This window comes from Rhamphochromis longiceps, linkage group LG7 (assembly GCF_057381845.1).
Source record: "Rhamphochromis longiceps isolate RC_006_pf linkage group LG7, R_longiceps_female_GT1.1, whole genome shotgun sequence".
Classification (NCBI taxonomy): domain Eukaryota; kingdom Metazoa; phylum Chordata; class Actinopteri; order Cichliformes; family Cichlidae; genus Rhamphochromis; species Rhamphochromis longiceps.
In genome coordinates this window covers 59,953,261-59,966,879 of record NC_140563.1, presented here as the reverse complement: position 1 = coordinate 59,966,879, position 13,619 = coordinate 59,953,261, and the positions used below count along the sequence as shown (strand labels likewise).

The 13,619-nt window shown below is 41.7% G+C and overlaps 1 protein-coding gene across 1 annotated transcript in view; it reads left to right on the top strand.

Moving 5' to 3' along the window:
- The first annotated feature begins 11,059 nt into the window (after positions 1-11,059).
- Positions 11,060-13,619, top strand: part of crb2a (crumbs cell polarity complex component 2a) — a 46,519-nt gene continuing 43,959 nt past the window's right edge. Inside the window, exon 1 of the mRNA XM_085414625.1 lies at positions 11,060-11,274. Within this exon, the coding sequence (XP_085270751.1) occupies positions 11,208-11,274 (67 nt within the window). The 5' untranslated portion in view covers positions 11,060-11,207. The remainder of the gene's footprint in view (positions 11,275-13,619) is intronic.

Sequence of the window (13,619 nt, the reverse complement as noted above, 5' to 3'; positions counted from 1 at the left end):
CTGCTTGACCCTGTCCGTACTCTCTTCTTCACCTCTCTTGTGCACTGTCCATTGCTTTGTATTATTGACCCCATCTGTTTAAACTTGTCTACCTTCTCTACTGCTGTTCCTTGCAACTTCACTGTTTTACCTGCCTCTTTCTCATTCACAAATGTGTATTCCATCTTGCTTCTACAGACTCTCGATTCTGTCTTTGCACTTGCTCCTTACACTCATAACAGATCACAATGTCTGTTAACATGGACACCTTCCTGATCTCATCTGTCAAACTATCTATCACCATGTCAAACATGATCGGGCTTGGCACCAATCAATGATGTAATCCTAGCCCCACTTTGTACCCATCTGTCTCTTCAACTGCACACCTCACTACTGTTTAGCTCTCCTCATAGACATGATGCATCATCCTCACTTACACTACCAGTGGGAACAAAACGAATATGACTGCACATTTACGCCGACATGCTACAAACTTTACCCGAGTCATTTAGACAGCCGTTAGCACATGATTCTCCTTATGGGGACCTGATATGTTTAATATGCTGCTGAGAGTATACCCCAGAAGAAGCGTATAGTATAGCTTTTATTTTGGAAAGAGCCATTTCTCTGTAATAAACTCTCTTCTCCAAAGATGAGTGATTTCTCAATCAGATTTTTTTTTCCATTATTTTGTTGTTTCAGCAACATTAAATTTAAAAACTGTACTTCTGAGTTAAAATATATATTTATAATTTTAATAAATGACAAATTAAAAAGGCATGAACATTTTTTTGTATCGAAAAAATATCGAACCGTGACACCAAAGTATTGAACCGAACCATGAATTTTGTGTATCATTGCACCCCTACTAAATACACAAAAGGATAACGAGGGAATGAGGACCAGGAGGGAAACAGCTGGGACTAATCACGCACATGAGACAGGGAGGAAGCAAAACAGAATACTCTAACACAGGACACGGGACTGTCAAAGTAAAACAGGAACTACAGGAACATAGAGTAAGGAATGACGAAGGAACACAGGGGAGGTAGTAACAAAACCTAAAGACTAGAAATCACAAAATACGAAAGAATAACTAAGGGAGCTAGAAATACAAAAGAATAAACCACTAGAAAAACCACTAAATCACAGAATATCATTAATCAAAACATAAGCACTGGGTTACCAGACCCAGGACCATGACAGCAACACAAAATAGGTTAACAATTTAAAGCTATTCTGCAGCAATGGAGGTTGGTCGAGTCCTGAAAGCTGGTGCTACTAATCCCTACAGGTGTTCTAACTTTTCTGGATTACTTACAACCCCCTCTGTGTGCATAAAAGCAGTACTGGAACACACTGCTAGTACCATACCCTCATGAGCATCAGTTGAACAGTATTGTACTGCAGAAAGTAGTTTGTTGCTACAAAAATGGCAAGAAAAAGGCAATTAAAAATGGAAGAGACAGATCATCATAACACTTGAAAGTGTAGGTCTTTCCTACAGAAACATTGGAAAGAAAGTCAAGGTGTCAGCGAGTACAGTTTCCTTCACCATCAAAAGGCACTCAGAAACTGGAGCAAACTCAGGAAGAGGTCTGGAAGACCCAAAGCCACAACTGAATCAGAAGACAAGTTTCTGAAAGTTATCAGCTTGTGTGATAGGCAGCTCACAGAACAACAGCTTCAAGCACAGCTTAATAGTGGTTGTAGTAAGCAAGTCTGAGTTTCAACTATGAAGAGAAGACTTCGAGCTGCAGGTTTGACAGGACGAGTTGCAGCAAGAAAGTCAGATGTCTGAATAAGACAAAGAGGCTTGCCTGGGCCATGTAAAACCACAATTGGACTACTGAAGACTTGAAGAAGGTATTATGGACTGATGAATCAAAATTTCAGATCTTCGGTTCATCACATAGGATCTTTGTATGCCGTCAAGTAGACGAAAGGATGGTTCCACACTGTGTGGCATCAACTGCCAAACATGGAGGAGGAATTGTGATGGTCTTTTTTTTTTTTTTTGGCCTGTCCCATTTGGCTCTTTTGCCCTCAGAATTGTTGTCTAAAGGCAAAGAAAGATGCCCAACGGATTTACTTTACCAAACTGACCATCCCAGCCTTGCCGTAATGGTCCATTTGATTCACCTTTTATTGTTTATTTTATTTTCACTTACTGAATACGGGACAGACTTGACTGGGGGAAAGAAGGGGAGAAAGAAAGAGGGAAAGAGAAACAGCTGAGAAGAGGGACGGGGGAGAAGGGCAAAAGACAAAAACCAACAGAACGGGCAGAGAAAAAAAATGCATATATCAATCACCTGGGTCACCTGCTGAGAAAGAAAAAAGAAAGCAAGCAGAAGAGAACAAGAGTAATAGAATAAACAACATCACAATGATATATGGGAATATGACAGTAAATACTAAATGTTAAACATTATTGTGCAGCACATAAGATCAACAGAACACAGTGTGCTTTGAGGTAGGAGCCAAAAAGGGTGTAGTTTGTGGGTGTGATCACCCGTGTGTACACCTGTGAGCATGGACGCGCTTGTTTTTTGTTTTTTAAAAGGTTCCTTCATGTAATAATCTGCTAGAGGGTGTGGGGGGGCCACAGCCCCGTCCTCCAGGGCATGAAGCAGGTGTGGAGGAGATCAAAACTCCAGACATCCAGAGGCCCCCAGAACACAAGAGACCAAGGAAGACCAACAGAGGGGCAGCTGCGCCACTGTCCCGGAAAGAGCTGAGGAGAGTCCCAGATGAGGGCTCACTCAGCAGCCGCGGAGCAGAAGCCAGGGGGAGTTGCAGTGACGCGCCCGTGAGCTCCGCCGGCAGCCAGCTGCACCTGAGTGACCGAGCCCCAGGCCGAGAGGCCGGGGGCACCCCACCTCCGAAGTGGCCCGAGCGAGCCCCAGGCTCCAGGCCCCGATAAGCGGCCGCCAAGGAGTGAGCCGGTGTGTACCTGGACGCCCACCCCCGGACACAAAGAACCACCAACGCACCGATGTCTGAGGGAGTCCACCACTGGCAGGGGAAGTGGTGGTAGGGGGAGATAGGCCTCCAAACCTTGGAGGGCCTGAGATGTCCCCAGAGAGGTGGCGCCTGACACCCAACCTGACATATAGACACAGACATACAGACACACACAGATGCAAACATCCATTCCCACCTTCATGCTCTCATATGCACTTACTCCACACTCAACCAACGTGGAGACAGACATAAAAAGACGTTGTACACACGATCACACTCCCCAAGCGTACTCTACAAACCGGGTCTAGGTGCCCCCGCCCCTGGAGGGGGGAACTGCACCCAGACCCAGGTGGTGTTTCCCTTTTCCCTGCGGTGGGGGGAGGCAGACCGCCCCGACTCCACAGCAGCAGGAAGGCTCCACACTCCAGACCGCAGTCGGACGGCCAACTCCTCCTCCTAGCCCCCCTGCTCCAGCAGGTCGCAGAGAATGGGGGTGAGAGAAGACTCCAAACCTCCCTCCACCCGCTCATTGTAGTGTTGATGCATGTGTGTTTTAAGGTGCATTTAAAACCCAGGAGGGCTTGGAGCTACCTGCCAGAGAGCAGCAGGTAAGCGCATGGTCCCTCCTGCTAGCCCTCAATGTCTATGTGTATTTAAAATTGAGAGGTGGGCAACGATGCCAGGGGTGGGGTGTACACCCTGATGGTACTTTGGACTCCGTGTATCGTGCCCACCCCCAAGATCCTATATGTATGTGTAATGAGAGTGTGAGTAATGTGAATGTCTAAGTTGTGGGATAAAATTGAGGCAGAGGCAGCCAGAAGGGGACAGAGGGGGGGGGGTAGCCTCCTCTGCACCCTGGTGACATACCCCTACTCCAAGGCCCTGCATGTGTGGGTGGTTGTGGTGGAGCGGGAAGAGGGAGGCAGCTGGAGATGGGGAGGGAAGGAAGGGAGGGGCAAGTGACCCCTCCCTGGGGCCAGCTCCCCCGCTGACCCCAGTAGGCAGCCCCACACTCCACGACCCGCCAGGGAAAGGGGGCCCAGGCCCATCCAGACCGGGGCCCAGTGCAGCAGCGCCGCCCGGCCCCACAGAGCCCGGGACAGTCCACCCAACCCCACCACAGAGAAAACTGCACCCACCCCACCATCCACTCATCTTCCAGACTACATAAGACAATAAACACCCAGGCTGAGATCTTCCTCCACCTCTCCTGTATCTCCCCCTCCTGCAGAGGGAGCTCCCGAGGAGAGGAAAGCTCCTGCAAGATGTGACAATCTCCCCCACCAGTTGAAGAGCCCCCCAGGTGGCTCGATGCACCGGCGGCACCCTGCTCCAGGACCGGGCCCCCATGCACCCACCCGCCCACAACCCCGGCAACACACCAACCAGGACCCAAGCCCCCGAGGCCCGGTCCGGGTCCCAGCCCAGAGACGGAGCGCCCCCAGAACCTCACGCCCATCCCGGACCCACCCAGGGGCAGCCAGGCTACCAGGTCAGTAACCCACGTCCGTCAGCACAGACCCTCCCCTAGCCCCGCTGCACGCAGCCACGAGGAAACAGTCACCTGAGAGCCAACAGAGCCCCTAACCGGACATGACCGCTACCCCGGGTTGAGCCCCCCAAGGAAGATGCCTCCGGGGAACCCCCCGACGCCCTAAGCCTGTCCCTACCCCCACACCAATCACAACAGTGAAGGCGGGACCAAACTATGACCCCCCACCCCCACTAGGTGATGGAGCTGATCAAAGGAGCCCAGAGCAATTGATCTGATGTGGTGGCAGAGGCTGTATCAAGACTAATGTAGTCTAATAGATAATTTCTATATTGGTTAGAATTAAGATTATTTTTATTTTTCCAGTTCATGAGGACTGTTTTCTTGGCTATGCATAGGGCAGTGAAAACCATATGGGCTATATTCTTTTCTGAAGTGACATTATCTAAGCTGCCCAACAAACACACTAAGGGGGAAGTTGGAATGTTACATTTCAGACACTTCGATAAGTCTTCACATATCTCGCGCCAAAACTTCTGAACTGGTGGACAGAACCAAAGAGCGTGGATATAATTGTCCGGTGAATTGGTTTGGCAGTGTGAGCAGTTGTTGGTAGACGTAAAGCCCATCTTGAACATCCGATGACCTGTATAGTGCACTCTATGTAATATTTTGTATTGAATTAATTGAAGACTGGGATTTCTAATTAGATGAAAGGTTTTTAAGCAAATCTGAGACCAGAAGTTTTGGTCTAAGTTAACTGATAAATCCGCTTCCCATTTTGCAATAGGAAGTGATATTGATTCATCTGTTTTAGAAAGCATTCTGTATATTTTGGATAGTAATTTGGGGGGTTTAAGAGTAAGAAATTGAACCACACTTGGTGGTGTTTGTAGTTCAACTTGACCCGGTTTAAATTTCTTTTTTACTATGGATTTAATTTGTTCATATTCTAAAAATCTTTTCTTGTTGATCCCATATTGTGTAACTAGTCCGTCAAATGAAATAAATTCTGTTCCTTCTAGTATATGTTCTAAATATTTGATTCCTTTATCCACTCCAATCTGAAAAGTTTATCATATTATTGTTTTGTAATATGTCAGGGTTGTTCCAGATAGGTGTACGTTTGCATGGGATTAATGAAGACACCGTCAATTTTAGAAACTCCCACCATGCTGTCAGAGAAGAGCTGATGTTGATGCTTTTAAAGCATTCATGTCGTTGGATGTTTGAGCTGATAAATGGTAGGTCTGAGATCTCTAGATTATTGCAGAGTGCTTGTTCTACATCTAGCCAAGGTTCATCTAAGAGGGTGTGTTTTAGCCATCCTGAGATAAACTGAAGCCTGTTGGCTAAGAAGTAGTGCTGAAAGTTAGGCAGTTCTAGTCCTCCTTTATCCTTGGTCTTTTGTAGTGTTTTTAAGCTTATACGTGGGGGTTTATTTTTCCAAAGGAATTTGGACATACATGAATCTAGAGATCTGAACCAATCTTGTGGCGGTTTAGTTGGGATCATTGAGAATAAATAATTTATTTTTGGTAAGACCATCATTTTTATAGCGGCAACCCTTCCCATGAGTGATATGGGTAGACATTTCCATCTAGCCAGATCATCTTCTACCTTCTTTAAAAGTGGGATATGGTTTAATTTAGTTAGATCTGCAAGCTTGGGAGAAACATTAATACCTAAATATTTTATATTTCCCGATTGCAGTGGTGTAGAAGAGGAATTATGGAAGGAGCAATTAATCGGTAGGACTGTAGATTTTGACCAGTTAATTGAGTAATCTGATATTCTTGCAAAAGAGTTTATCAATTCAATCACCCCAGAGATATTGGTTTGTGAATTTTGGAGAAAGAGTAACACATCATCCGCATAAAGGCTGATTTTATGTTCCACGTTCTTGCATTTTATGCCCTTAATTACTGAATTCTGTCTAATTGCTGCTGCTAGTGGTTCAATAAAAATTGCAAATAGTGAAGGGGAGAGTGGGCATCCCTGCCTGGTGCCCCTCAAGAGACAGAAGCTGGAGGATGTCTGGTCATTTGTTCTAACACAAGCTGTTGGGGAATTATATAATATTTTTAACCAGTTTATGAAAGAGGATCCAAAACCAAATTTGTGTAAAGTTGCAAATAGAAATTTCCAGTTAACTCTGTCAAATGCTTTTTCTGCGTCTAAAGAGAATATTGTAGTTTCTAGGTTTTTACTGTATGAGTAGTCTATCAAATTAAGTAATCTACGTGTATTTGTTGATGAGTGCCTACCTTTTATGAAACCAGTTTGGTCAGGATGAATTAAGAGGGGGGTTATTTTCTCCAGTCTCTTTGAGAGAGCTTTGCAGATTATTTTAAGGTCTACATTTATAAGGGATATTGGACGATAGCTTGAGGGATATACAGGGTCTTTGCCTGGTTTTAGCAGGAGATTAATGTTTGCAGAATTCATATTTGATGGAAGTCTGCCCTTTTCTTTAATTTCCAACAACGTTCTGTAGAAAACTGGTGCTAGAATCGACCAGAATTCTTTGTAGAATTCTGCAGGAAAGCCGTCTGGACCTGGAGCCTTATTATTGTGCATACTTATCAGGGCTTCCTGGAGTTCACCTGGTGTCAGTGGTGAATCCAGTGCCATTGCTTGAGTGTCCAATAATTTTGGAAGAGTTATATTGTCCAAAAACTGATCAATTTCTTTTTTAGATGGGTTTATTTGTGGTGAATACAACGTTTTATAGAAATCCCTGAAAATGTTGTTTATTTGTATCGGTTCATATAATGTGTTCCCAGATGAATCTTGAACAGCACATATAGTTGTTTTTTCTTTATTTATTTTTAGCTGGTTTGCTAGAAATTGACCAGATTTATTACCATGTTCGTAATTTTGTAGGCGTAGTCTTTGTACTAAGAATTTTGTTTTTTTTATCAATTATCTCATTTAATTCTAGTTTTGTTTTGCGTATTTTGTTCAATGTTTCCTGATCTTGGTGGGACGCGTAGGCTTCTTCTAGTGATTTGATGTTTTTTTCTAATTCCTGAATATTTTTGTTTTCTTTTTTCTTTTTATGTGATGAGAAAGAAATTATTTTACCTCTCATCACAGCTTTCCCTGCTTCCCATAGAACAGAAGCTGATGTTTCGGGAGTGTCATTATAGTCCAAATATGAAGTCCACTCTTTTTTAAAATATTTAATAAAGTCTTCATCTTTAAGTAGTGATATATTAAATCTCCAGTTTTTTCTTGGCGTAGTATTATTCTTGTGCATTAGTGTTAAAGATACAGGACCATGATCGCTGACAGCTATAGGGTGAATCTCAGTGTCTGAAATGTCGTTCAGCAGTGAGCTGCTGACCAAAAAATAATCCAGACGAGAGTAGGAGTGATGGACATGTGAGAAAAAAGTATATTCCTTACTGGTGGGGGAATTGTGATGGTCTAGGGCTGTTTTGCTGGATCCAGGGTCGGTGACTTGTACAGAGTTGAGAGGTCCCCTGAACGGCTACCGCAGCATTCTGCAGCACCATGCAATACCCTCTGACATGTCCCTAGTTGGTCAATGGTTCATCCTACAGCAAGATTATGACCCAAAACACAAGTCAAAGCTATACCAGAACTACCTCAGGAAAAAAGCTTGAAAACAGTGGCCAGCACAGTCTCTAAACCCCATTGAGCTGGTTTGGGATGAACTAGACAGAAGAGTGAAAGCAAAGCAACCTGCAAGTACCAGACATTTATAGGAACTTCTGCAACAGATATGGGAAGAACTTTCTGGAGAATATTTGATTTCTATTGTAGAAAGATTACCATTCAGCTTTTATACAGTGGCTTGCAAAAGTATTTGGCCCCCTTTAACTTTTCCACATTTCCACATTACAGCCACAAACATGAATCAATTTTAATTGGAATTCCACGTGAAAGACCAACACAAAGTGGTGTACACGTGAGAAGTGGAACGAAAATCATACATGATTCCAAACATTTTTTACAAATAAATAACTGAAAAGTGGGGTGTCCGTAATTATTCAGACCCCTCAGTCAATACTTTGTAGAACCACCTTTTGCTGCAATTACAGCTGCCAGTCTTTTAGGGTATGTCTCTACCAACTTTGCACATCTAGAGACTGAAATCTTTGCCCATTCTTCTTTGCAAAACAGCTCCAGCTCAGTCAGATTAGATGGACAGCGTTTGTGAACAGCAGTTTTCAGATCTTGCCACAGATTCTCGATTGGATTTAGTTCTGGACTTTGACTGGGCCATTCTAACACATGGATATGTTTTGTTTTAAACCATTCCATTGTTGCCCTGGCTTTATGTTTAGGGTCGTTGTCCTGCTGGAAGGTGAACCTCCACCCCAGTCTCAAGTCTTTTGCAGACTCCAAGAGGTTTTCTTCCAAGATTGCCCTGTATTTGGCTCCATCCATCTTCCCATCAACTCTGACCAGCTTCCCTGTCCCTGCTGAAGAGAAGCACCCCCAGAGCATGATGCTGCCACACCATATTTGATTTTGAAAAGTCTCAACAGGATCTTGAGCTTTATTGTGAAAGGTTTATGTGGAACATAAACAAGCGGACACGCGATGCTGTTACCGTCGTTGTTGCTAACCACAACGCATAAAAACAGGCGCTTGTCCGTCTGTAGTGTGGTTATATAAAATATAAGAGAAAGAGAGAACTTTAAGAAATTGATATAGCCACTAAAGTGACCATCAAAACGATGAAAAAATATTGCCGTAAACAGTTTATTTTGCGACAGCACGAAACAAACGATAGCGTAAAATGAAACGATAGACGTTTTTATATCGTCATCCGATATATATCGTTATATCGAACAGCCCTAATAGGTATTACAACAAAAACATGAAGTCTGCTGAGTATCCTTGAAACCAAGGAGTCTTCATTTACAGTATTACAAATATTGCTTTAAAAATCTGTACGAATCTTCTCAGCAGTGCATGTAAACAACGCACACGCTTGAATTTTTAATTATTTTTTTTTAAACAAAGTTTTGTTTTCAGGCAAGTCTGTTGTTTAAATCCTGATCTTATTCATTCCTCCAGTGCACTCATTGTTACAGTACACAATATCTAGATCACGTGCTAGTGACATAAAGTTCACTGATCCAAATCTGTCCATTAGAGGGTAAGGTATTGGGGGCAGCCAATGTTTAAGGTGGAGTGTGGCATTAAGGCTGTAACAAGTGAAGTGACAAGTCTCTAACTGGCTAATTGGTGGATGTCTGACTGCTAAGCTCCACACTACAAAGGAGCCACTAAAGCTGATAACGACATTAATCGACCAGGGACTAAACCCTGGCCTGGATTCACTGGACTGTACAAGTTAACACAATGCAGCAGGCTGAATGGTTTACATCATTCAGGCTACACATACAGACCAACATGACCTCGCCTGAAAGTCATTGAGTGCTAATTTGTCAATGTGTTTTTGCAACCAAGGCTCAGGCAGTGGTTTATTTCTTTTGTTTTGTTTTTTTGAAAAAAAAAAAAAAACCCCACATTTATTTATTTATTTTTACAAGTTTTACATAATACACAGTTAGTTTATTTCTTTAAGGTGTAAATGTAACTGGTAGATGTTGGAACTGATGTAAATTAGAAAATCCATCCATATAATGCACCCACTGTCAAAACCAAACAAGTATATATATATCTCTTTTTTATTTATTGTGGGTGCATTTTTGCCTTTAGTTTAGAGTTGAGTGTAGATACAAATGTATTGAAAAAACCCCGGGTATTGTGGTGTCTCATGCAGAAAAAGGGCTACATTCAAAGAGATGTACCTTTGAGAGATGTACTATTACAAAACAATACCGAAACTCTGTTTTTGAAGCTTCTACATTCAGTTTTTGCTGATTTCAGAGTAATAATTTTACCTTATTTGTTATGTTATTGAACTTGTCATAGACCTTGCACAAGAATGCTTTTCCACTTGGCAGCCATCTTGAAATAACTGTAGACTCCTATTTGTGCTGTTATTTTTGAAGAGTTTGACTTTTATTTCAATAGTCACCAAGGATAAAAGCTGCATAAACTAGAATCATTAGTCAAATGGGACTACAAAATTTAAGAAAAATAGATAAATGTTTAAGAACTTTCCGAATTATCTTTGCTGTGGTGGATTTCTCTCATATATTTCTTCTGTCTGTCAGTTGGGTGGACTGTCACCTCACCTCAAATGGTTGAAGCTGATGGCCAGCCTTCCTTATTTTTCTTCAAACTGTTTCCAAGTTCTGCTGAATGGGAATGGTTGGCTTTTCCACTTTAGTATTTGAAGTTCTTTATCTTTATCTGAAGTGAATTGAACAGGTTTTACACATTTTTCACAAAAAGTTGCAGAATTCAAAGATTTGCCCTAAAGCGCTTCTAAGAACCATTCCATTTACCATTTGCTTTTGTTGAAGGAAAAATTATTTACAGATGATAATATTTTCTTACTTTTTTCTGTTTCTAGGTGGGACAGTTAAACGGTTTGAGGGCCTCTGAATGAAAAACAGTATTAGCAGGTGCTAATCCAGTTCATGTTTTCCTGTTTTCTTTCACGTGGCTGATTATGCTCCAGTCTAAAGCAGGGAGGGCTTTCGGTCTGTATCCAAGCATGAGTATTGGGGCAACCGCAACACAGCGAGGAGCCTTTACATTGCACAGCAACATGCCATTACTGTAGGACTTCTTCACTTGTTTTTTTTTTTTCTACTGAAAAACAAATTGATATTTCCTTGTGGTTTTACATACCCCGGTCTGTGATTGTGCTATGGAGTTGGGGAAAGTTCATGTGAATTTAAAGACGGTGCTGCTGACAATGATGATGTTCAAATGGGGTGAGTACAAACACACTTAACACTTTTGTTTTAGAGAAGGTAACAGATTACATTGCAAGAGTAATCACAGGGATATAAAAAAAAATGGAGAACTATTTTAAAAATACATATATTTAAAATATTCTTTAAGATATTTCTTTTTCTCAACATTTATTTGTTTATTTATTTGATGGTCCTGAGGAGTCCTGAGGATTCTCACTTTTACAAACCAATAAGAGGAGCAGGTCCTAGAAATGCCATGAGTGAAAAGAAGTTTCAGGGAGGTGCTATATTGTGTTCTCAACAGTGACAGGACTGAAAACAATAAGTGAGAATATTGAGAAAACATAGACATGTCCATAACCATTACTTTAATTACTAGGCTGTTGTCAGACAAATATATTTAGCAGATTTTTAAATATTAGTAGTTAATATGTGGCTAGATCATTCAATAGAGAAGTTGATTTGTTAGAGACAGAATTCCTCATTTGCTTCTAGTTTTTGTAAGCTCTATCTGTCAGATTTTACACATGATTGGATCTGAATGAGAGATTGTGCTCCTTAGTCATGCATTCCTAATCAGTGCAACCAGTTGACTGGAGAGAAGCTCATTCACACCTATATGTGCATGAAAGGAGGGCAAAAACAAGGTCACATCTTGGTCACAAAGATTTAAAGCACAAACCATGTTTTCAGCTTTTTAAAATCTCCCTTTTAACAAAAACAAAGGCCCAGCAAATGCAGGCACTTCCTGAACACCGAAGAGAGCCAGAGTCCCACTACCGATCGTCACCAATTTCACAGAAAATAGGAAAACTCTAGAGAGTATCCTGAACAGATATATTACTATGGGATTCAGGAATGGCAAACCACAGAAGTGCAATGCTATAAAATCTTAAACAGGGCATTCTTCCACCCATCCATGACATCTTCCAGCCATTGTTTCCACATATAGCCTTTGCTGTTGTAAAGTATCCCATCCACTTCACACTGCTCATGCTCATTGTATCAGGTGTTTAGCTCCTCCTTGGCCTTCTTTAGTAATGATACTTGTAATAAACGTAGCCTGTTTGCAGCTCTGGAGGTCCAGATCTCTAAATTAGAGTCCCAGCTTTGCACCCTCGAAAAACCCCTGTAGCCAGTTAGCAGATTGTCCAGAGTGTAGTCCTAAACAGAAGCCCCCCAGTACACTGCATCAACTCATTCATGTGTCTAATTGTTTTTCCCCACTCGGCAAAACACCTGCTGGGAAACAAACTCTGATAATTAAAGATTCTGTTTTGAGATGTGAAGCTGGAAACACCAGCAACCTTCCAAGGACCAGAAGGAAATTTGAGGGAAATATGAAATCAGAGGTCACTAAATTAGTATCTAACGTTGCCAAAACAATGTCGGACTCTCTAGTTTTCTCTGGTCTCCTCTCCAATTGCACCAGGAGTGACGTCTTCAGCCGCATGTTCTCCCTATATTGCAATAATCGCAAAGAAAACAGTATTAGTAGTATCCACAACTGCACAAAAGAGAAAATGTGGATTTTTAGACATTAGGTGTCTGTCATTTCTAAGCCCTTATATTACATGAATTAATAATTGATCACCAATCAATTTACTCTGCCTCACAGAAACCCGATTATTTTGTTAGTTTAAATGAATCAACACACCTGAGTTGTACAAATTGTCACAATCCTCGAAGCACAACCTGAGGAGCAGGTGTGGTAACAAGCTTTGATTCCAACTTGTTAATCAACCACAGACACAGGTATAATTTTTATTACTTTGAAAGCCTGACACTTAGCCTTGTCCTCCCCAGCTGGAAAACTCAAAAAAGAGTTTTATTTGTTGTCATTTACCATCCACCTGGGTCTTGGTCAGTTTATCTGTTTAAATGCTCAGCTCAGACAAAAATAAGTATAGTGGGTGATTTTAACATCCATGTATATGCTAAAAATTACAGCCTCGACATGGCATTTAATCTGTTACTAGACTCAGTTGGCTTCTTTCAAAATGTGAATGAAACTACTTTAATCACACTCTAGATATGTTCTGACATAGAAACTGAACATTTAACAGTATTTGCTAAAAGAAAACAAACAAACGAACAACCCCCCCCCCCCCCCCCAAAAAAAAAAAAGAAAGAACAAAAACCTAACATTTAAATTTACAATAATGGATTACATTTCATCACAGTATGTCTTTCTGAAAGTGCTGCAACTGAATTGAACGATATAATTCATCCACTGTCATCTTCATTGTCTTGTGCCAACACAGTGCAGAGCAGATACCTGATTGGTACTCCCATAGAGGTTGATTATTTTGTTAATAATTTTACATTTTTAGTCTGTACGACTCTGGATACTGTACGGAAAA